The sequence below is a fragment of the Rhinatrema bivittatum genome, chromosome 4 (genome assembly GCF_901001135.1).
Source record: "Rhinatrema bivittatum chromosome 4, aRhiBiv1.1, whole genome shotgun sequence".
NCBI classification, from domain to species: Eukaryota; Metazoa; Chordata; class Amphibia; order Gymnophiona; family Rhinatrematidae; genus Rhinatrema; species Rhinatrema bivittatum.
Genome location: NC_042618.1, coordinates 55,326,767 through 55,352,476, shown reverse-complemented (window position 1 = coordinate 55,352,476; position 25,710 = coordinate 55,326,767). Strand labels below are relative to the sequence as shown.

At 43.4% G+C, this 25,710-nt stretch overlaps 1 protein-coding gene across 3 annotated transcripts in view; it reads left to right on the top strand.

Annotated features, from left to right (window-relative positions):
- SYT16 (synaptotagmin 16) overlaps nucleotides 1–25,381 on the top strand; it is a 225,512-nt gene extending 200,131 nt beyond the window's left edge. Inside the window, exon 8 of one of the 3 annotated variants that reach the window (XM_029598148.1) lies at nucleotides 24,127–25,381. In XM_029598148.1, coding sequence (XP_029454008.1) covers nucleotides 24,127–24,440 — 314 coding nt within the window. In that variant the 3' untranslated portion in view covers nucleotides 24,441–25,381. The other 2 variants (XM_029598150.1, XM_029598149.1) reach the window with 2 other exon arrangements.
- Nucleotides 25,382–25,710: the final 329 nt, after the last annotated feature.

The following is a 25,710-nucleotide window of genomic DNA, read 5'->3' as shown; positions in this document are numbered from 1 at the left end:
ATTAGGGGATATGGGAAGTCCTATCCCTAAACTTGGAGAACTGGGAACGAACTGGGAAAATTAGCTAAGGCGTTTATGTGCGTCCCTTATAAAATTTCCCCACTTACATGGTAGAAACAGCATTTGCACACCCATGTATGTGTCCATTTAAAGTTGTGTGCTTATGTATGTGCGTCCAAGCTATTTTATAACATGCACGCATATACGCGGATATGTTATAAAATGGACGCGCCTCTGGACACAAGCTGACAAACGTGTGCACATATGTGCCAGCATGCCAATCTTAATGTTATTGTCCCAGGATACTGGGTCTCTCCAAAATGCTGGAAGATGAAGCTTTGCTTCATTGATGTGAATCAGGACTACCGAAAATGCTAAAGATTGATACTCAGATTCGACATATGATTGCTGAGCGTGCTGATCGGCTTGGGTCCCCAGTGCCTTCAGAGAACAATACAAGGCAAATGATAACTCATATATAGCATGCAGATGGTGCCTCTCTGGATCAAAATTCTGTTATTCAATATCTACAATCATTTATTTCTTCTTTTATCTGGTGAGAAAATTGATAATGGAAAATTACTTGGGTTTTATCCTTTTATTGTTAATATTATACAATTATATGGCGCTGTTATTATTACATGGCTTTTTGTACTGCCATTCATGGTTCTTGACTCAAATAAATAGATTACTTAAAAAAAAAGTATTCAACAGATTGTAATTGGGAGATCCATTTCCTGTTGTTGTCTCTCAGCAGAGATGTGTTACCTGAGCTTATTGGTTTATAGTTGTTAATGAACCTGTCCTTTAAAAACTTGTGCAAACCTTTTTTAAGCATTGCAGTTCTGCTAGCAAATAATTCTCATATCTATAACTTCCTGGTATTTGAACCTGTGACTTATTGGCTTCAAGGCTATAGACATTTCTAACTTTAAGCTACGGGGTCTGACTATGGCTTGTTATTTGGCCCCCCCTTTTTTACTCCATCTGCTGAGAGTTCTCAGTCAACTAAAGAGTTTTCACTCTCTACCCGTGCAACCCATCAGTTGTTTACCCATTCAGCTGTTTGAGGATGACAGCACCTTATACTTTATGTGGCCCATGCCACATAATGTGGTCTGTGAAGAAATCACACACAGCCAGCAGAAAGCAAACAGATCTAGCTCAGAAATGGAATTTGAAAAGTAATTCTGCTTTTACTGAAAAAATAACACAGGCTCTAGAACAGAAATACATTTTCTGTCATCACTGAATAGTTGCAAACTTAATTACTATGCAGAATGATTAATATTTCACATTAAAAAAAAGATCATGATTAAGTAGTGTTTTAATCTCAGTGCAACAGAGTTTTTTTTTTTTGACTAAGAATGGAGTCCTAGTAGAGTGTACAAAAATATTTATTTAGCACAAAACCTGCCATCTGTTAATTTAACACAGCGTGTATGTAGGACTGAGGATTTGACATATTCAAACACCTTACATGCTAGGAATGCTATTTTTCCCCATCACACTTGGGAAAAGTGTTGGCGTGCTTGCATTTGACGAAGTTGAATTTTTAAAAAATTTCCAAGTGCCCCTAGGAGTGGAGAAATTTGCTTTAAAAAAATGTCCCAAAAGTCCAAATTATTATGCAAGCAGGTGATGCTCTTTATTTACAGTGCTCATACTAGACTGTTTTAACTGTCCTGAAAACATAGGTTTCAAACCCAAATTTAGACTCCAAAGTAATGCCTAGATCTTTAATCATCTCCATTGGCTCAATTTGTACTGCTTCTACTTCCAAATATAATGGTTCTGCACTTAAAGCCACATGTCCTATCCTCAAAACTTCAGTTTTTAGATGAATTCAGGACCAGTTTATTCTGTGCAAGCCATTCTGTAATGCTGCTAACTTGGTATTAATCGCCAGCAAGGCCCTAGCAGCATCCTTGCCCAGTGGAATTATGAATTGAATAACACTGTTTTGAATGAACCTTAGGGATGTGCATTTATTGCTCCTTTCATTCGTTTTGGTGGGATGCATGTATCTGATTAATGGATAGAAGACGCACCAAAATGGATGGTGTGTGCATATGCATGTCTCGACTACATACATGCATACTGTCCATTTTGGCACACCTTCTATCTATTTGTCAGAGATGCGCTTATTAATGAAACGAATGAAACACATGGAGCAAAGAATGCATATGCCTAATCAACCTATTAATGTGAAAATGGAAAATTCTAAGTAGAGAAGGATTTTGTACTTAATATTAATTCACATGCTGGCATCAAAGCCCAAACTCCTTTACCAAACTACCTAAGTGGATCTTTCCCTAAGAAAGGCAGTAATTCACTACAACACTATCTCTGGCAATCCAATGGATTCATAGCATTGTATCAAAATTGTATAATCTATATTATTAAAGTTATGGTTTTGATGGATTTGTGAACCCCAGGCTGAGGTGAGAGGTGCTTCTGCCCACAGGGAGGAGCCCTGTGGGCCTCACCATCAGTGGGCATGGTATCAGCGACATAGGACATAGCTGTGAGAGAGACTTTATTAAGGAGAAAAGATAGTACATAACCCGAGGAGCGTGAAATGTAATAAACACAGTCTTTGAACAAATACAGTAGTCAGGATGATGATGTAGATATGAGGGTCCTGTAATGGCCCACAGCGCGGGGTACACCTGGGGATTCCAGCAGTTTGATGTAAGTACCTCTGAGTGCAGATCCAGTAGTGGCCCGCAGTCGAGGTACACCGAGGAAGCTGTAGTAGGCAGGCAGAGGTCGGTGATACAGGAACCAGGCTGTAGACCCTATGTAGATGGTGCAGTATCCTGGCACAGATAGAATAGCGTAGACAGACTGAAGAACGGTAGTGGCCCGGAGAATGGGGTACGCTGTGGAATCTTCAGAGAGGATGATAGAAGTTGGAGAATGTACTCACACAAGGAAGTCCCAGCAGAGATACCCGAAGAACAGGTCAGGAAGTCCCAGGCAGGAGGCCCTCCGAGGAGCGGATAGCCAAGATGCGGAAGAGCCCCCGAGGAGCGGGAACTCTGAGCATCCAAATGCCAGGAACAGAAAATCCAAGTAGAGCGGATTTAACAAGCGAGAGAAGTCTTTGCTGACTCGTCTTAGCAATGGACTAGTCAGTATAAATACACTATTGGTGTTAACGTCATCGGGAGGGGACACCCCCGAGGTTTCTGCCATGACGTATTTAGAAGGAAGCCCTACGCGCGCGCCTAATTGATGCCAGAAGAAAGATGGCGGTCGGCAGTGCCCGGGGAAGTCGGCGTTGGTTTGCGGAGGCCACCTTTCTCCCAATGATTGATGGTGCAGGGAAAAAAGAGATGAGCATGAGAAGTTGCAGCTGTCTGCGACCGACGGGCGCAACAGTACCCCCCTTCTTAGGGCCCCTTCCTGGCTGTTTCGGCTTCCTGGGGTGAGCCAGATGGAATTACCTGATTCGATCTCTTTACAGAAGGCTGCTTCTGTAAAGAGATCGAAGCAGTTGTGGCAGCTTCAGTTAAGGATTTGAAGCGGTCCGTTTAGCCAAAAGACACCTGGGCTACAAGTTTTTCAAGATAAGTTATTGTCGGGACATGAAAGGTTGTTTGCCATCTTACAAACAGGTCTCTGTTTGAATTTCTGTCGGGTGGCACCATTTAAAACTATCGCAGTTGATTTAAGCTACATTACCGGAAGCCAGTCAGGTTCCGAGTTCAAGTCAACATAATTCAGAAGTTGCTTACCTGAAGTGCTTGTGGTCAGAGTTCGAGTTTAATTAAATGAGAATCAGTAATGATGTTCTTTACCTCTCACCAGAATGCCTTTGGTTAGAAGTTGATGTTAATACCACGGAAAAGTCATAATGGAGGTTTAAATCCACGTTCAAATCAAGATACTATAGCCTTGGCAATTACCTAGTGTCTTTATATCAGCGGCATTAAGAATCTTCGATTCTCTGTTAGAATATATTTAACTGGCGCTGTAGCATTGAAATCTCCAATACCAATAGGACTTTCAGTTGAAAAAGTTACATCACAATTTTAGTTTAAAAAGTAGCATTAAAATTTTATAAAAAGTGAAAATAAAAATAGGATAGGTTGTAGACCAGTGATTGTACCAACACGGCTTCCAAAAAATTTTTCTGTTAACTAACAGAATTATTGGGCCGGTGCTGAGGTCTACTCCTTTCCTTACAAAAATTGATAAAAAACATGTTAAAAATAAAATTAATTGAGATTTAAATAAAATTAGAATTTTATTAGAAATAGCAACATTAAGAATTTATGACTCAATAAGGTGCTGATTACAATCACTAACTAGTTGAATTTTGTTTTGTTTTTAATATACCGGGGCGCGTTTGGAACATCACCTCGGTTTACAATGGAACATAACCTAGCAACCAGCTTTACATAAAACACATCAACGTAGTAATTGGAAGGAGGTAAAAGAAACTCTTGGACAGGGGGGAGTAGGGGGGTATTCGTATAACTCGGCCACGATTGCAAGATTAGCATAAGTACAAATGATCATAATAGGGAAGATTAGCATAAATACAAATGATCATAATATGGAGGAGAATATATACAGAAATACATAATATGTAAAAGCATATATACAGAAATACCTAATATGGAAGAGCATATATACAGAAATACAGAAAATGCAGTAGAAATATTTGCGTATATGTACAAATGCTTAGCATAGTTACAAGGTGGGGATGGGTAAAGATTAGCATAGATACAGAAGAGCATAAAAGCAGACGAGCATAACTACAGAGTTATGTTGGGGGAGGGGGAACTGGAGGAGGAGAGGGAATTGTTAGGGTGTACGTTTCGAGGGTGACTGGAGTCATGGGAGATCATGAGGGGGAGGAGAAGGTTTAGATATAGTCAAGTGTATGTCTGTTTGAAAAGCCAGGTTTTGAGGTTTTGTTTGAATCTCTTGGGGCATAATTCCTGGCGAAGACTTGGGGACATTTTGTTCCATAGGGCTATTCCCGCAATGGTGATGGATCGTTCTCTGGTGGAGACAAGTTTGGTTAATTTAGGTGATGGAGTATGAAGTTTTGCCTGATGTTGCGTTCTGGTTGGTCTAGCCGGATTGCCGAGGATGAATTGCTCAGAGAACCATTGCATATTATGATTGTGAATGGATTTGTGTATGAGAGTGAGGGATTTATATATTATCCTGGCGGATATAGGTAGCCAGTGTAGGGACTGGAGTACTGGTGTAATGTGATTGTGGCGATGGACATTGGTGAGTAAGCGGGCAGTGGCATTTTGCAACATCTGAAGGGGTTGGATTGAATTTTTTGGGAGGCCTAGGAGGATCGCATTACAATAGACAAGCTTGGAAAGGATAGTGCTTGAAGCACTGTGCGAAAATCGTAGGAGTGTAGGAGTGGTTTGAGTCTTTTTAGTGTGTGTAGTTTGAAGAAGCCATTTTTTAATGTGGATGTGATGAACGTTTTTAGATTGAGATGGTTATCAATATTTACACCCAGGCTGCGGACATGTTGGGTGGAGGTTGGGGGGTGGGGGGGATTGTGTGTAATGTGATGGGGCGTGAAATGAGGTGTTGTGTGGTGATATAATGATGAGCTCTGTTTTGGTGGTGTTAAGAGCCAGGAAGTTGTCTGAGAGCAGTTTGTTAATATCAGTGAGGGATGAGTTCCAAATTTGTAAGGAATTCGTGAGTGAGTCTGTGATGGGAATAAGGATCTGTACATCATCAGCGTAGATGAAGAGTGGGAGACCACGTTTGGATAGGAGTTTACATAGGGGAGGAGGTAAATGTTAAATAGTGTGGAGGACAGAGAGGAGCTTTGTGGGACGCCTTGTGTCAGTCTAATAGGTTTTGATTCGCATTGTCCAATTTTCACACTGTAGTATCTTTCGTTGAGGTATGATTGGAACCAGAGGAGGGGTGCCGGAGATGCCAATTTCTTTAAGGCGCTTTAGGAGTGTGTTGTGATTGACTGTATCAAATGCAGATGAGATGTCTAATAGAGTGAATATATATGATTGTCCTTTGTCCAGCGCTTTGAGTATGCAGTCAGAGAGGGATATGAGGAGGATTTCAGTACTATGATGTCTGCGAAACCCATATTGGGATGGGAAGAGAATATGATGTTCATCAAGGTAGTCGGTTAGCTGTTGGTTGATGAGTTTTTCCATGATTTTAGATAGGAATGGGAGGTTAGAGACAGGGCGATAGTTGGCAGGTTCAGAGGGATCAAAATTGGGTTTTTTGAGAATGGGTTTTATAATGGCCTGTTTGAGTTGCGTAGGAACTGATCCAAGGGAAATGGATTTGTTAATGATGTTGGCTATGGGTTTCGCTATTATTTTTGAGATGGTGAGGAGTGTCTTCGTAGGGATAGAGTCTGAGGGGTGCATTGCAGGTTTGATTTTTTTGAGAGTGGATTCTATTTCTAGGGGGGAGGTATTCTCGAAGGATGTAAGTGAGGCATTGTTGTTTGTATTTTCTGAGGGTTTAGGCAAGGGAATGTCATGCATGGGATTCGCCGGGAGGATGTTGGGGGGTGTGAGGGGGTTGTTGAGTGCAATAGGGGAAGTGAAGCATGTCATCAGGATTTCAGTTTTGTTGTGAAAGAATAATGCTAGTTTTTCACATTTGGATTGGTCATCATTGTCGGGAGGAGTGTTGAGGGGAGAGTTTAGAAGATTGGATACGTATTGAAAAAGGGCTCGGGGATTGAATTGGAACTGGTGAATTCTATGAGAGTAGAAGTCTTTTTTGGCTTTGTCAGTGGCTTTACGATAGGTGTGGAGTGATGATCGAAACTTCGATTGTATGGTGGGGCTTTGTTTTTTGCGCCATCTTTTTTCAAGTATTCTGAGTTCCTTTTTCATGGTTCTCAGTTCAGGAGTATACCATGGTTTCTTTTTGTTATTGGCGGGACTGATTTCTTTACTTTGTGTGGGGCATAATTTATCAGCCACAGTGTTGGTGAGTTGAGTCCAAGAGGAGATGGCTGTGTTGGCATCTGTAAGGTCTACTTTGGGGAGTTCTTCTGATAAGGCTTCGATGAGGTCTTCAGTACTGCAAGGTTTTTGGAAGTTTATGGTTTTCTTGGTGGGAGTGGTGTGAGGGGTACTTTTTATATTGCATCTGGTATCGATGCGGAAATGGTCGGACCAGGGAATGGGAGTACATCGAGGTGGGTCAGTTTGAATGAGGGAGTTGGTGAATAACAGGTCAAGCGTGTGCCCTGCCTTATGTGTGGGGCTGTTGATAGACTGTTTAAAGCCTAGGGCATTCAGGGAAGTCAAAATGGAAGCGCATGCGTGGGAGGGGGGGGGGGGGGCTGCGGTCGACGTGGAGATTCAGATCCCTGAGAATAATGTTGAGGACATGGTGTTTAGATGTTTGGTGATGTATTCAGTAAGGGAGGAGGGATTATTTTCCAGGATGCCTGGGGGTGCATATATTAAGCAAATTTGGAGGGAAGGTGATTTAAAAAGACCTATTTCTAGTTTATGAGGGGGTGTAATCTGTTGTAGGGTGAAATTGAATTTCTTTTTGGCAGCAAGGAGGATTCCACCTCCTTTTTTTTGTGTCTAGGGATGGAGAAACTGTTGTATGCGTCATTTGGGAGTTGGTTAATTAAAACTGTGTCCGTTTCCTTTAGCCAAGACTCTATGATAGCGCATATGTCAGGACTTTCGTCGGTGAGGATGTCGTGGAGTAATGTCGTCTTTTTTATAATAGATTGTGCGTTTAGGAGGAAGATGGTGAAGGTGGTAAGTCCAATCAGTTGTGTGAATGGGGAGGTCATAATGTTAATTAGAGATCTGTGTTGTGGGGGGTTTTGGTAAGGCCGTGGCACTCTGTGAGTGGTATTAAGGTGTTTGAGAGTAGATATGGGGTATGTGATCATGATATAGAAGGAGAGATATCACTGGATCTAGGAGGAGAGGGGAATGCCGCTGTGAGGGGAATGCCGCTGTGAGGCGAGTTAGGAGGAGAGGGGGCAGGAAGGGGGAGGAGGAGTGTCAGTGTGTGCTCCTGGAGTTATGGTAGGAAGCAGTATTGGAGTGGGTTGGGGAAGGGGATACGGGGCTTGGTGGCAATAAACTGACCGGTTTTCAAAGAAAGATCGCACGAAGGGGCGCACTAAAGGGCAGGCCCCTTAGGTCGCGCTCCTTTGTGTGCACGACGCCCGGCGTGCGGCGCCGCAGATAGTGGCCCAAATTTAAAGGGCTTACCAGCTGTCCCGTATCGATGGTGTCAGGGTTTTCTGCGGCTCCAATAGGTTAGGTGGTTCATGGGGGCACGGTTAAGGCCGATCCACGCGGCTTGAGGCCTAGCTGGTTGGCGAGGGCCTCTGGGACGGTCGGCTTCTGAGAAGGCAGGCTCTTTCCCTGGCGGGAAGGCGCCGAACGCACAAGCCTGAATCGGAGGGCGGCTGAGACGAAGAAGGAGAGCGCCACAGGTAGTGGCCCAAATTTAAAGGGCTTACCAGCTGTCCCGTATCGATGGCGTCAGGGTTTTCTGTGGCTCCAATAGGTTAGGTGGTTCGTGGAGGCACGGTTAAGGCCGATCCACGCGGCTTCAGGCCTAGCTGGTCGGCAAGGGCCTCCAGGATGGTCGGCTTCGGAGAAGGCAGGCTCTTTCCCCGGCGGGAAGGCGCTGAACACGCAAGCCTGAATCAGAGGGTGGCCGAGTCTGAAGAAGGACATAATCAGTCAAAGGTTTGGTACCTTGTTGTAAGTGCAGGAGAGCGGATCCAGTGATGGTCTTGCAGGCGGGATCGTCAAATTCTGAATGAAAGAGTGTGAGAAATCCTGCCAAGTCCTGGAGTATGGGGTCATTACATTCCCAGAGAGGTGAAGCCCAGGTCAGGGCTTTTCCATCTAGCAAAGTTAGAATGTATGTGGTTTTGGAGACCACATCTGGGAAATAAGTAGGTTGAAGTGAAAAGTGCATACAGCACTGATTTAGAAAGCCCCTACATAACAGAGGATCACCTGTAAAGCGTGTAGGCGCTGGCAAGGGTACGGAGAGATGTACAAGTGTCACTGTAGGAGAGGAGATGGCCTTGTCAGGCGTTCTTGTAGAGTTCAGCTGAGAGTGCAGCTGATTAAAGGCATCAGTCAGAGTCTCTAGTGTCTGTTGTTGTTCAGCTAGACATTGGGCCAGGCCAGGGATGGCCTGATGGGCTGAGAGCTGAGTCGGGTCCATGGAGTTAGCAATCTGTTATGGTTTTGATGAATTTGTGAACCCCGGGCCGAGGTGAGAGGTGTCTCTGCCCACAGGGTGGATCCCCGTGAGCCTCACCATCGGTGGGCGTTGTCTCAGCGACGTAGGACATAGCTGTGAGAGAGACTTTATTAAGGAGAAAAGATAGTACATAGCCCGATGTTTTATTAGGAGCGGGAAATGTAATAAACACAGTCTTTGAGCAAATACAGTAATCAGGATGATGATGTAGATACGAGGGTCCTGTAGTGGCCCGCAGCGCGGTGTTCACCCAGGGATTCCAGCAGGCTGATGTAAATATCTCTGAGTGCAGATCCGGTAGTGGCCCGCAGTGTGGGGTACACCGAGGAAGCTGTACTAGCTAGGCAGAGGTCGGTGATACAGGAACTAGGCCGTAGACGCTGTGTAGATGGTGCAGTATCCTGGCACAGATAGAGTAGCGTAGACAGACTGAAGAACGGTAGTGGCCCGGAGAACAGGGTATGCCGTGGAATCTTCAATGAGGATGATAGAAGTTGGAGAATGTACTCACACAAGGAAGTTCCAGCAGAGATACCCAAGGAGCAGGTCAGGAAGTCCCAGGCAGGAGGGCCCTCCAAGGAGCAGATGGCCAAGACGCGGAAGAGCCCCCGAGGATTGGGTACTCTGAGCGTCCAAATGCCAGGAACAGAAGATCCAAGTAGAGCGGATTCAACAAGCGAGAGAAGTCCTTGCTAACTCGTCTTAGCAATGGACCAGTCAGTATAAATACACTAGCGGTGTTGATGTCATCGGGAGGGGACGCCCCCGAGGTTCCCGCAATGACGTATTCATAAGGAGACCCTGCGCGCACCTAAGTGATGGTGGTCGGCAGCGTCCATGCTGTCCTGCAGACTCCGGGGAAGTCAGCATTGGTTGATGGAGGCTGCCATTCTCCCATTGATTGACGGTGCAGGGAAAAAAGAGGTGAGCATGAGAGGTCGCAGCAGTCTGCGACCGATGGGTGCAACAATTAAATTCAGAGAAAAGATCCAAAAGAACTATTAGAACATCTTCTCTATCCATGTTCAGCAAACTATCATCAGTCACTGAGACCAAAAAGATCTCAGGACTATGGCCATATATATATATATATATATATATATATATATCCACCTGCATGCAGTAGAGTAAAACCAGGAATGGATCAACCTGTCCTGAAAATCTGGCACCAGTTGGCAACCCTAGTGTTATCTGTTTGTAGTTGTGTGCCTCTCTGCATTTTTATATAAAAAGAAAAAGTCAGACAGTGAAATGGAACAGAGAAGCCAGGGTGGTGTGCACCCTTTGTCTGGTCTGTTTTCTTCAAAGCTCTTAATCTTTTGCTACGGAAAACAGAGCCCTATACCAGAAGCCTCAAAGTGCAGCTCAGTATCCTCTTTGATCCAGTTATAGAAATAACATAAATGATGGATCAAAATCCCAGCAAGATAGTAAGAAAGCTATAAGCCGACAGAACATGCAGTTACAAAGAAAGTGTTCTGTTTTTGTGCCTGTAAGTGCATTACTACAGACTTGATCACCAGAAAGATGCACTGGAGAAAATGTGTGTAAGCTGTAATCCCTGTTCAAGATGTATAATAAACTGGTTATCTCTCGGAATTCCATGTGATGAATCCCTGTCAGTATCTGGTATCTGAACAATAGGGATGAGCAGAGGCAATAAATTCCTTTTGGTGTATTTTCTGATTTTGTAAGTTACCTTCATTCATTTCATTAGTTTAAAAAAAAAATTGTATATAGGTTTTTTGGGTTTTTTTGTTTCCCAATAAAGTCAATGGAGGAAGCAATGCAACTCATTTTGAGCTTCAAAATGGGGGTTTTAGAATCATTTCTATTGAAACTTATGGGGAGTCAATATTATAAGGGAGAAGAGAATACCAAAACACCAAGACTGTTGCAAGGTGTCACCAAAAGTGGCTTGAATAGTCTAAAGCACTGTAGAGGGGCTAAAGGGTGCCAGTAGTGGCAGGAGTTTTCCAAGGCACTGTCAGAGGGACATAGCAGCTTTGAGGCTTTCAAGAACATCCCATGGCTTCAAAAGAGGACACCAATAATAGTGGCATAAAACCCCCAAAAAACAGCTCAAGAGGGGAAAAGTGTGGCATGAAAGCGCCCACGAAGGGGGAAAAAAAGCAGCAAAGGTGGCAGAAAAAAAACCCAAGCACTGATAGAGGGACAAAACAGCACAAATATTGGTATAAAGACTCCAAGACATCATAATATATGCAAAGCAGCCACCCACAGTGGCAAGAACATCCTAAGGTATAAAGCCTAGGATATGGCAGCAAGGCCCCCAAGGTGTAGCATAGTGTAATAGCAGCAAGGCAGGGTAGCAACAAGACTTTCAGATTGTAGAGTCTGAGGCATGGCAGCAAGAAAAAGTGGCAGAAACCTCACCAAGGTGTAAAGTTTGGGGTATGGCAGCGAGGCTGAATGGCATAAGGACCCCTACGGGGACACATCAAGAGAATGGCAGCAAGTAGGGATGTGCATGACAAATGAAATGTGTTTTGTTTCAGAATTTGTTTTCTGGGGACCCAATTTGTTTGAATTTCAAAACAAAACAAAACAAGTTGTTTTTGTTTTAATTCATTTTTGTTTGACATTAAAGTCAGTGGGGGAAGCATTGCAGCCTATATTAGGCTCCATAATTTGGGTTTTCTAATCAACTGTCTTAAAACTTGTGGGAATAAATCAAAAGAAGGGGAAAAGAACTCCAAGTTACCTAGAAAGACTGTGGATACTGGATAGTGGTGCCAAAAGTGGCATGAACAGCCTAAGACTCCGTAAAGAGATAAAGGAGTACCAGCATTGGTAGGATTTCCCCAAGTCACTGAGAGAGGAGCAAAGAAGCAGAAAAAGTGGGAAGAACATCTCAAGGTTCTAAAAGAGGGTAATAGCATGAGCCCTTGATAGCATCTCAAGTGACAAACTGGCACTAAAGGTGGTATCAGCCTAGTAAGGCACCATGAAGGGGGAACAAAGCAGAAAAAACCCTAGGCAGGCACTGATAAAAGGGTGAAGCAGCACATATAGTGGCTTCTAAACACCAAAACAACATGAGAGGTAAAAAGCAGTCTCCCAGACTGACAAGGACAGCTCCAGATGTAGGTCTGGGGTATGACAGCAAGGCACAGTAGCAAAGAGAACTGCAAGATTTAAGGTCTGGGCATGGAAGGAAGGCTGAATGGAACAAAGGGACCCAAGGAACTGGGTAGAATTTGGATTTTCTTGAGAAATGGGCTTTCCAAATGAAACATATCATATTTAGTACATAGAAATGGTTTCATAATGATTGAGGGTTTATAGTAAATTGTGAGGTCTGTTTTTATAGAAAAAGTGTCCCATATTCTGTAGCTGAACTCTGTCTGCTGCATTTCCTGATTATGTGGCTTTGCATGAATTCCCTCTAACTACTCTAACCTCATATGACATTCAGTACAAAAAAATGGTTTCTCTTGAGCATTTTTTTTTGGTCTCATGCCAGTATTTCTTCCTCTGAATGAGGGCTTTTTTGGACAAACCACTCCTGGGTAATCAATCATCAAACAGGGTAGGATAACAAAGCTGAGATTTTGGAGGAGTTGGAGAAAATACAGTAGTAGAGAACATGTGTCATGCCATGATAGTGAAACCTGAATCTTTTTGGACTGTTTTCACATTTTTGTTCTGGGGACAAAACACTCAAGGCCAGAATAACACACACCAAGATGAAAGCAAAACAAGGATTGGAAGAACACCCAAGGCTCCAAATAAGGGCATCAGCAACTGTGACATGAACCCTTAATGGCATTTCAAGTGGTAAAATGGCACCAAAAGTGGCATGAGCATCCTAAAGCACCATGAAGGGGGAATGAAGCAGAATAGGCTGGCAGAAACAATCTCAAGGTAGGTACTGATAAAAAGGTAAAGCAGCACAAACAGTGACTTCAAGACACCAAAACAACACAAGAGGTGCAAAGCAGCTCCCCAGACTGGCAAGAACAACTCTAGGTATAAGGTCTGGTATATGACAGAAAGGCACAGTGGCAAAGAGAACTGCAAGGTTTAAGGTCTGGGCATGGAAGCAAAGATGAGTGGCAGAAAAACCTTCAAGATGCAGGGTGGAATTTGGATTTTTTTCTCAGTGATACAGTGACTATTTCTGCTTCCTGTGCCATACTAATCTGTATATGTGGGGAACACAGAGACAATGCTGCAATGAATGTCATACTATGTGCACGAGTTCGGACACTGCTGAACTTAGTGACAGGCTTCACAACACAGCCTGCTATGCCTCATTCTTTGCACTGCACTTAGTGCTCATCTTTTGCTCACTACCCATATTGCCCACTGCTCAGGAAGAGACAAAATCAGTAGCAGCTCTGCAAGTAATTCTTCACACTCTGCCTCCACCCTCTGCAAAGGAAGAAAAGAACAGCAACGCAAGTCTGACACAGAGCTTCTGACACAGTGGCTGGTTGATTTTCTCTGCTGTGTGCCATAGTGAGAGTCTAAATTGGGCAGCAGCCAAAAAGTTGTTTGGGAAAAGTTATCTAAGAACACAGAGAGCTCAAAGAGCATCATTCACAGACAATGCCTTCAGAAGGAATGCACAGCAAATCTCAGACATGCTCAGTCTTCAAGATCAGTCTCACTGGATCCGGTGTCCTACCGATGTCTGCTAGCTGGCTGCTTTATACTTTGTATCAATTCCTAACTATACACCTGTTGCTCCCCATAGATTTCTATGAGGCCACTGACTTTAATGGCTCTTAGAAATCATTCATTTCAAAACAAATGAAACAAATAGGATTTGTTTAATTCAGGGCTCCCTCTCAATTCATTTTGAGGACCCTGAAAAGAAATGAATTGGACCCAATTAATTTAGGGATACGCATTTGTTTTAAACAAATGCAGATCCCTACCCCCAAGGTGGTACATCAGGGGGGTAGCAAGGCAGAATGGCAGCAAGACCCCCAAGGTGTAGCATAAGGGGTATAGCAGTTAGGCAGAGTGGCAGCAGGACCCCAGGGTGGTTCCTCAGGGGCATGGCAGCTAGGCAGAGTGGAAGCAAGACCCCCAAAGTGGTACATTCAGAGCATGGCAGTTAGACATAGTGTCAGCAAGATCCCCAAAGTGGTACATCTGGGGCATGAAAGGTAGGTAGAGTGTCAGAAAAACTCTCAAAGTGGTACATCAGGGGAATGGCAGGTAGACATAGTGCCTGATGGACCCCAAGTTGGTACAGTTGGGCATTGTAGGTAGCAAAGTATCAGAAAGACCCCCAAGTGATACATCTGGGGCATGGCAGCTATACATAGTGGCAGCAAGACCCCAAGATACGTGGAAGTTCTGAGAAACACAGAAAAGGCAGGTTGATTTATCAACTCTGGAACCAGCCATGAATGATGAGGACTCACAATTTCACCTGCCATTGAGAAGACACATTCACTATGCACGCTGGTTAGTGGGTAAGAAAGATAATGTTGAGCCACCTTGACCAAGTTGGGCCACACCATGGACTTGTGTACCCAATATGCCAGTGCAATGGTATTCATATCCTTGATGGGCTCTGGTACATAGCATGTCACCGAAATTTCTGTTGGTGTCTTCTTTGCTGAGGTGGGGCGAGGCTTTCTCTTGCCAGCTGCTTTAGTTGTGGCCTGTGTCAGGAGAGAGAGTTCTGTGGGGGCAATGTGGCTTTGTCGTATTGAAGCAGGGAAAAAGTGCTAGCTGACAAGGTGCTGCTTGTGCCTGCACTACTCTCTGGGGTGGCCCACCTTTCCTGTGCTACATTCTCACTGTGCCTCTGCCTCTGGCACTCCTGTTCACACATCCTAACTGCCAGTATCTCCTTCATGTATGCGAGATGCTAGGACTGAAGAGTGAGACTCCCTTTCACCTGTTGATCACAAAATGTCGCAAGCATATATGTATTCTTTTGTGTCAGAGGTTTCAATCTCACTTGCACCTGCTGCAGCAAGGAGTTCCCAAACTGCAACACATATGCTTCCATTTCTTCTTGCTTCCTCTGCTTCCATTTCCTCCATCTTTTCCTCTAGAATATTTACTATAGGGATGACCCCGCCCAGGGAGGCATTTTTGGAACTCGGATCCTCCATGAGACCCTTGGAGGACTTTAAGATTTGTATGTGTTGCTTCATCTGTCATGGCCAGGTCTCACCTGGCACTTTGTAATTGAGAGCTAACGTATTCAGCAGATGCTTAAAGTCTATGTTCTCCACTAACTATAGGAGCTGATTATCTAGGGCAATCATTTTTATGATGCAGCTCTTTAGTAGTTTTGATGCTGCCTGCCTCATGACCTGGGACAGTGATATGGAACCCCTACCCCATTTTCTCTATAGTGGGTTGCTGCTGAATACACATGGTAGGGGCTGCTGGCCTATTATCTGACTGGTAGAAAGTGCCATAGGATCAGCTTGGGGGAAAATCTTCTTTTAAATCCTCTAGCTTTTGCTTTCAGTGGAAGAAAGGGTCCCCATGCTAGTTCTGCCACCCTCCCAATGCCAATGCTAATGGGTGCTACTTCTGCAGGTGATGCTGCAATCCAGAATTTTTAAGATGCTCGATATCTTTCCTCGACTGATGGGCTTACTGCAGTGAATACACTGGGCAAAACATGTGTCCTCTCTCACTTTGTGACTGATGCTGGTACTGAGTTGCAGTTGAGGGTGGACCATGAGGAAAAATGCCAGGGGCATCGCTCAACTCTCTACCTGCACTATCTGTTTTTCCTGGTGTTTGCTGTCAGCACTGTCAGTCTCACCTTTCTCTCCCATCACCTCACTGGAGGCTAAGATTCTACTTCTTGAATCTCCCACATTTTCTTCAGCACTAGCTCTTCAATTTTTGATTCAGGGAATCCCAAAAAATTCAGGGAATTTTTGATTCAGGGAATCCCAAAAATGAATCTTCCTTGGAACCAGTTGTTGAAAATAAAGCCTCCATTGCTTCAGAAGCAGTAACCATAGAGAAGCACACTGTTGGTTTTGCATTTTGCATTTCTGCTGCTTTTTCCCTGCTAAAACCAGTCCTGGATGGCTCTCTGGCCTTTTGCCCCCCATCCAAAGCAAGAGGGAGAAGAACAGGCGGAGGTGGTACATATACTCTAAATTTCAATTTTTTCTTGACTGAGCTGGCTCTCACTGCTGCATGCTGTGGCTACAAAAAGTCTATTTTAAGTTTAGGGACAGGACTTCCTTTTTCTCACTGATAATAGCATTGCTTGTTGTACTTATGACAGGCTGGGCTGGCTCTGCATCAAGTCCCAAACCTTTGCCCCTGTCATTCCCTCCACTGCCCTTTCCTTGTAGTAGCATGATGGAATTTGAAGTGCCTACTGGGGATTTTGATATCACAAAAGCATTTCTTGATACTATACCACCACTCAAGGTACCTCTCTAGTGTATGCAAAAATGTCTATCTCACACACACAGACCCAGTGTATGTGTGTGCACTGCTGACTGACTTCTTTTGCACGTATAAAAAAACTGTTAGAAAGAGAACCAAGAAGGCTGACAGGGCTCTTCTTCTCTTCAATCTACCTGCAGAGAAGCTCATTGTGGTGAGGTTTTGGTGGTTTAGGGTTTAGGAGCCAGTTTTGCATATAGAGTGAGAGGTACGAACAGCACAGTACACCTTGGTGAAGATTTGATGTCATTTGGAGTGAGGAAAGTTTCACAAATATGAAATTTTGTACTATGTTATACTATGTGCACTATTGTCTCATCCATGCATTGACATTCTGGAGCTCTGCTTGCCTTTGGGATCCTGCGCGTGAAACAGGGAGCATTTCAGAAAATGCTACCATGAAAGTTCTGGAATTCAATTTTCTACCTAAATGCCTAAATTTGGCTTCTAGAACCTCCCTCCCACACATTCCTATGTTTTTGGTGCCCATGTGGACTATGATAGCAGACTCCTCCCCAGCACTGTTTAAAATTTTATCTAGGTGACGCATTAGGTGCACCAGGCAGGCAACATTGAATAGAGACAGAAAAATCATTGGCATTGCTTCAGTCTCCAAATTAGTACCACTGCCTCTCCCCCACCCTCCCGACACCCCCAAAACTTGCCTAAAGTCTCTGGTGGTCCAGCGGGGGTCCCGGGAGCAATCTCCTGCTCTCAGGCTGTTGGCTGCCAGTAAATAAAATGGCGCTGGTGGCCCTTTGCCCTTACCATGTGACAGGGGCTATCAGTGCCATTGGCCGGCCCCTGTCACATGGTAGGAGCAATGGACAGCCGGCGTCATCTTAAAAAATGGTGCGGGAATCCATTGCTCCTACCATGTGACAGGGGCCAGCCAATGGCACTGATAACCCCTGTCACCCAGAAGGCTTTGATGTCACACAGGTAAGAGTTGGTTGCTATAGTTACCTGTTAGATCCTACTCCTAGACATGAATGGGCCATAGACTTGAATGGGAAAGATAAAGGAATGAGACAAAATTTTTTTGTTTAAATTTGTGGGCACCCTCCATTCATTTCATTCACCTTATTGAAAGAGAATTTCCTTATTTATAGTAGACATTAGGGATGTGCATTTGTTTTAAATGAATGGCACTCCAAACTGAAAATGATTTTGCACAAAAAAACCTGGAAATGGTCAGATATTTTTGTTTTGTTTTAAAAAAAATGGAACCTCCCTGACGACCTGCAATCTTTCTCACATCCACCAAGACAGCTATGGGTCCTGAGCCTACCTGGCTAAGCTGAGCCAAGCCCAGCTGGATCCTCTGATTTCCCTCCTGCCCCTCAAAGAAAAACACAAAGCCCAGGTCTACATGGCTAGGCTGAACTTGGCCCAGCTTGGGGCTTTCCAGAATCCTCCCATCCCCCCACATGTGCCATCCTGGGCCCCTCCCACCCTCCCTGGATGTTCTACCACAACCTCAATTTACCCCTTCCATGAGAGTCGCAGGTGAAGAAAAGGGCAACAACAGTGCCTGTTCGCTCCTGCCTCTAGCTGAGTCCTTGAAAACCAATTAATTTTTCCAGTAATGGGGAAAGGGAGGTATAGAAAGGGAGAATTAGGGAAGGGATGGGAAGATAAGGGGGGAGGGGAGTAGTGGGAAGGGAAAGATGGCCGGTTGTTCCCGATCAGTTAATGGGGTCCAGCAGGGATAATGTGCTTAGACAGGAAGGGCAATTGAGCTGCATGTTATTAAATGCTAAGTCCATCCAGAAGAATTAGCTTAATATGCATGATTTATTTATGTAAAAATGTATTGATGTGGTACGTATCACAAAGACCTGGTTGACCAGGAGAGATCTGTGGGTGTGCCCAAAAGGTTTTAAAATAATTATGCAAAATTGGGTGGGGAAAAGGGGTGGAAGGGTCGTTGTTCTTAACTTGGAAACAATTATTTGTAAAAGAAGTATAAGAATGTGAGAACATTCTTTATAAGATAGATTATCTACTTTGTTAGTGAGTTATTTGGTGCAGATAGTGCGAGGGCATATGCATGAGGGAGGTCATTCATTAGATTTAATATTTGGATCTATTATGGCTCACTGTGAAGGAAATTTGCAATTTTTGGGTTCTGAGTATGTAGCACAGACAGATTATTATGTGGTATATGAGTTTTTGGTATTTGAATAAAGGACATCATTTGTTGAAACCCCACTCTATGGATAATCGGCTGGGAAGAACTGACCAGATAAAATATAGTGAAATTTTAGGGGAAATGATTAAAGAAGGATGGAATGAAGGCAGAGAAGATGTGTAATCATTGGTGGATGAGTGATATGATCTGTGAAAACAGGTTTTGGTTGAAGTTACTTGGGGGTGGGGGGGGGGGGGTGGGTTTAAATTGATTAAATGTTCATATAAGAAGAATATCTCAACTTGGTTTACACCAGAATTGGTATGATAGAAGTGGATCCTTGTTGCTGTGCTGTGGTTGGCACAGCTTATGGAGTGAACCCCTTAGGCCCACCCTGACAGCAGGCAGATGTACCCTGGGATGAGACTGGTCAGGAGCTTCACCTTTACCAGCCCTTTTTCCTGCAGGTTGAGCCCTTGAGATTCGGGGGCCAGCAGGACTTAGGCGAGAGTCTCTTGGGGTATAGCATGATTGAAGGTCCAGGGCCAGGCAAGGGTCAGAGGTGGCAGCAGGAAGGAGTAGATGATGTCCAGGCAAGGGTCAGTGTTGGGCAGCAGGCAGGAATAGGTGATGTCCAGTCAAGGGTCAATGGCAGGTGATAAGCAAGAGTAGTCAAAGTGCAGGCTTGGATCAGTGGCAGGCAGCAACCAAGAGTAGTCAAGGTCCAGGCACAGTTCAAATCAAGAAGTCATTTTGAGGAGAAGGCAAGGGCAACTGAGGAGCAGGGCAGGCTGGAAGAGACAAGGCAAAACTGGGCTGGACAAGATGAGACAGGGCAGACTGGAGAAATGAGAAAAGGCTGGGCTGGACAAGACTAGGCAGGCAAGGTAAGGATGAGATGAGGCAGGCAAGGCAAGGGTGAGACTAGGCAAGCAAGTCAAGAATGAGATGAGGCAAGGCTGTTGGTGCGTGCATGGCCGGCCACCCCATATCTCCTGGTATTTGCGTGTGCCAGGTCCTGAAAATTTACCCAAATGTGTTTTACTCCTCTTAACAAATGAAAAACATCCAGATGAGACAACAAAGAAGTCCCCAAAACAGGACCCCTGTAGCACAAAATAGCTTCCACATGAAAGTTCAAAGAATAAGAATTAATCCTGTAAAATGTCCAATACATTAGACACCACAGCCTTCCTATACACTATCTGCCTTATGGCACACCAATGTTCAAAAACTCTCCAAACCCTCACAAAAGCAAAATAGAGGATTTTCTAAATTTCAAGAGAGAGGCTACCACCTCAGGAGAATATCCTTTTTGATCAATCGATTCCTCTTAAAAGTTAAGCTATAAGGCAAAATGGATTCAGATCCCCGTGAATAATGTGGCCTTGTGAAAGCAGATCCCTGCACCAAGGGAATCACACAGCTCTCTGTCTAACAATCAGTCAAGAACCACATACCAAGACTGTCATGGCCAATCTGGAGTCAGTAGAATCACAAGATTTAGATGACAAAAGATTCTCTGTATGGTTATTCCCATAAACAGCAATGAATCCTTTAGCTTCTTTTGACTTAAACTTGCTAACTTTTGCATTTCTGTCAGTTGCCATCAGATTCTTGACCAGAAACCCTCACCTGGCAACAACCAGGTTGAAGGACCCTATGGTCAATGATTATTCTCAGGGATCAATTATATTGCGACTTAGAAAATCTGCCTCAGTGTTCTCCACGCCAGCTATGTATGTCACAGGGGCTACCGGTGCCATTGGTCAGCCCCTGTCACATGGTAGGAGCACAAGATGGCACCGGCCATCCAGTGCTCCTACCATGTGACAGGATCCGGCCAATGGCATGGATACCCTGTCACATGGTAAGGGGAAAGGGCCATCGGCGCCATTTTGATTAGTGGCAGCCGACGGCCCGGGAGCGGGAGGATGACCCGGAGCGGGAGATCGCGGGGGATCGCTCCCGGGACCCCCACTGGACCACCAGATACCTGTAAAAAGTTTTTTGGGGGGTCGGGAGGGTGGGGGAAGCTAAGTGGTTACTTTTAAAGGGTCGGGGTGGGTTTAGGGGTTATTTTTGTATGCTGTTTTTCCCGCCCTCCCCCAAAACGATAAGGGAACCTCCACGATCAATATCGTGGGGTTTTCCTATCGTTTTGGGGGAGCCCCCGATTTCTGATGATTTTGAAAATATCGACGATATTTTTAATCGTCCGAAGCCTGATTCACATCCCTAGTGTGCATAAATAGTATTTATGCACACTAATACTTACCTGCCTGGGCACGCGCCCAGGTCCAGTGGTGTGTAAGTTAACTTCTGCTATGGAGAAGGTGTTAATTTAAAAAAATATAACTGTGATGATTTAAAAATCTGGGGTAACGGGGGGTAGTGTAGGCTGTCAAACCAGGGGGGTTTGGAGTACCTAGCTGTTAAATGGGTGAACTGATGGATGAAATGGTTAAACTGGCAATTGCATGGATGTGCGCCATTTTTAAAATTCCTCAATTTATGTGGTAGATGTGGGATTTACACACTTATGCACGAGTCCACTTAAAATTTGGCACGCATATGCACGTGGCTAGACTATGCAAACATATGTTATAAAATGACTGCATAGTTTGGTGTGTGCTGGCATGCGCACACATATATTTACCCCATGCCGGTTGGAAAGTTACCATCCCTATGTAGGATTTTGCTCCACTGAAGGAGAGAGAGCAAATCTTTCATCTCAGGAGCTGCCAGTACTTCATATTCACCTAGTCTAACCAGGACATAGCTCACAGCATGGGATGCTCACTTACTATCTTCTGCTGGAGACAGAGAATGCTGGCAGGCTGAGGTCAGCAAGGATGCTTATATGGGGTGAAGTCAGCAAACCTGTTATTCTCTGTCTCCATCAGCTGGTTGGTGGGCATAACCCATTTGTCTGGGCTGTTCTAAGTGGATGTAAGGGAATAGTCTTATGTTCTACCTAATCACAAAAATGTTGAGACCTTTCAATGTTTTTAAAGTTTTGTTAACTTAAAGAACTTTAACCCCTCCACCAACACATAAACAACAGAAATCTTTAGTTGGAAATATCACCCACATTTTTATGGGATTTAAGTTTCCAAAACAGTTTTTAATATTCTCGCTGAAAAAGTAGCACTTCAGCATAGCCAAACGAAAGTAACTTTTGGCTATTAGCTACTGTATTTTAGGTTTACCTAAATAAACTTTGCTTGCTTCTATCAAATTTCAGATGATAGAGAAGAAAACTGATTATTACAAAAGGCCCAATTCAAGTCTTTTCCAACTCTACACAGTCCCTATATGAAGAAGGTCTATGTGCATGAAGAGGCAAAATCAACCATTTTGTATAAACCTGAAAATAACACAATTGATTATCAGGCATTTGTGGAGAATATCTACTTTATTTTATTTTAAGTTTACAGCAAAATTAACAAAGTAAATGAATTGAGAGATACTTATTCCTCGGAATTGGGTACTGGTGATTATGAAACAGTTCAAACTCACATGCTCTTGATTGCCAGGTTTTCCATCAGCTTTTTATTTTGGAGCACACTGAAGAGTGGAGCGCCCTTATTTTGAGACAGAGAAGTGTTTTCACACCAGAAGTATAACTTCATACCTTGTGTTTCTCAGCAGCCAAATAACACCTCTAACTAACTGGAACAGAAAAGATCAAGAAGGGAAAGCAGATTAGAGATTGTAATTCATTACCTTACTGTAGGTGAAATTATAAGCAACACAATATAATCACACAATAAGCAAACATTTTCCCCATTTCCTTCCCCAGCCAAACATAATCACCAAAGGACAGGTATCATGTGTCCAAAATCAGAAGTGGCACCACTGAAGCAAGAAAAAAGTAAACTGTAAAACTTCATGTCCATATGTTTTAACCTGATTCAAATTAGTCCAGGTGGAGACAACCAGAATTATTCATCATCTGGTAATCAGACGCGCAAGCACCCTGGCTAAAACTAGAACTGTTGCTGGGCCCGAAGTGTCAACGTTTTTATGAAAGGTTCCCAGATACCATGAAAATGTTTTGCTTTGTTTTTTTTTGCTTTGTGCTGTTTCAATGAAACAGTTTGATACTGCATGGATAGCATGCCCACCATTTAAGTTCCCCACATTCCTATGTCCAATGGATCCGCAGGCAACCATTAAACCAAGAAAGAAATCTGATGAATTGTACATTTTGTCTGTTGGGTCATCTGAAAGAAAGGGGTATTAGTGGGAGTATTATTATTGCTAAAAGGATTTACTTTTTAAAAAATAATATAGATTCAATAGAAGTGTAAGCAGTGCACATGGATGAGCTTTAAAATGCAGTTCCTTATGTCACAAAATGATTACAGTTGCGGGTGAGCTAGCAGGTTAAAAAATGCACCCTTCTCCAAAGCCAGTGTAATCATTTTCATAGAAATTACACAGTTCTTCAAGCTTCCATGACCTTCTTCCCAGGATGGACCCCCTTCCCAGGCCCAAATGAAAAGTATCATACCTGGACTGATTTTAATTAAAATGTAACATGTCCATCATCTAAATGTACTGTAATCCAGTAATAGATCTTAGCAATCAGAGCAAAAATATGCTAACCTGGAGAAGTCAGTTTGATTTCCTCATCTACCACTCACAGTTCGACTTTGAGGAATTGACTTAAACTTCCTGTGCTTAAACTTAGATCATGAGAACAGTATTGCAAGGATACTGAAAATGATCTTGTAGTGGCCATGCACTCTGATGGTGCTATACAGAGTTTAAGAATATTTTGCTATTAGTAATAATAATATTAACAGTAAACTACTAATTTCAACTAGTCTTCACTATATATGTTCTTGCCTAAGGGTACATACAGTATATAGTGTCACCATTATGGTTATGGTAGAGACAGCCACAGTAATGGCAAGTCATCTTTTCTCTCTCCCCAGGACAGAGTGCAGCCTGATGGATAGGGAGGGTGCAAACCTCAATCTCTCATGTCACAGGACAGAGCACTATAGCTTGAGCCACAGGGCTAACCCTTTTATGCCCAATTTTAAGACCTCCAGTAGACAGGAATCCACATTTCATTTCCTACTATGAAGGGTGCGAGAACTGAGCGGATGCATAAAACACACTACAAACGTTTCCAAAGAATTGTGGTAAATCAGGATTAGGTTTAACTCTCAGGACATTATAGTAGAACTCATGCTGCAGCCATTTACTGTTATTATCTGTATGCAAGAGCAGTAAACTTATAGTCAATGGAGTATATCATTGTAGAGATCTTTATTTGATAATTAATATTATTTCACTTGCTTTCTTTGGACCAGATACATATGGAAAACTTTCTCTTCTAAACTCTATGGGTCAAGAGATGTCTCGTTGTAAAACATCCATTCGAAGAGGCCAGCCAAACCCTGTGTACAAGGAAACTTTCATCTTTCAGGTTGCCCTGTTCCAGCTTTCTGATGTCACACTGATGATTTCAATCTACAACAGACGCAGCATGAAGCGCAAGGAGATGATTGGCTGGATTTCTCTGGGTCAAAATAGCAGTGGAGAAGAAGAACAAAATCATTGGCTAGAAATGAAAGAAACGAAAGGCCAGCAGGTGTGCCGATGGCACACTCTATTAGAATCATAAAACTCAGTCTCTGTACATGAAATCTAGAGACTATACAATTGTTCTTCCATGGTCATCTGTGTGGTGTACTGCTCAACAGATAATAGAATAAATGAACTAGCAACTTATATTTTTTTATGCTATTTATCAATTTTATAATTAAAAGGTATCAATGAATTGTGAGCTTACTATGTAAAGTTTCATATAGATTTTTCGCCAATGCAGTGGTCATTGGTGAAGGAGATTAAACCCACTAGCATCTCTCACTTGGCTGTCTTTCAGGGGCTGGGTCATTGTAAGCACTGCTATCACTGCCTCAATGGATTTAATCTGCATTTACTGCTGTTTACTTTAGCATTCAATTATCTCTTGTTCCTTTCAGACCAAGATATATATATATATATATATATATACAAATAGTCTTGATACACTGATACTATTTACAATAATTTACAATTGCATGTAATAGAAACTGTCTTTTATGCCAGTGTTTTTAATTACTTGGAATGAATATTTGATACTATTTCAAACTGAATAATATATTTTCAGGTAGCATGGAAACAGTAAAAAAATTTGCTGTCACCTTTTAAGTGCCTATGAGTTGTTTTTGCTATTACATTAAATGAAAATAACCTACTAAATTACATTATTTCCCCCCAAATTCTGCCACCAGAATTCTGACAAACACCAATCGAGGAGATCACATCACACCCATCCTCAGGAATCTACACTGGCTCTCCATAAGCTTCAGAATCCTACATAAGTCCCTCACCATTATTCACAAGACTATACACAATCAGCACTCACTCGACCTTCATATCCCTCTAAGACTGCACACTTCTACAAGATCTATAAAAGAGGCTTATAAAGGAACCCTGCACACCCCACCACCAAATCCACCACTCGTACATCCACCAGAGAATGAGCCTTCTCAACAGCGAGGCCAGCCATCTTGAATACCATGCCTCCAGACCTCAGACAGGAACCCTGCCTGGTGACCTTTAGGAAAAAACTCAAGACCTGGCTGTTCCATCAAGCCTTCCCATAGCCCTTTCCCCTCCTCTCCCTACCCCTTCCCCCTTCCCCCCTCCTAACTCCTTGATCCTAGAAAGTCCCCCCTCATCCCCTGCTAATCCTCCCCCCAGTACTTTCACAGCCCCACATTGTTAGCCAGTTTCATGATTGTATATAAGTTCTATATATATATATTTAGAGTACCTTATTTCCGACCCAATGCACTTCCAGTATAGCCTTTTTAAGTTTACAACATTATTCCTCTGTCTCCAGCACA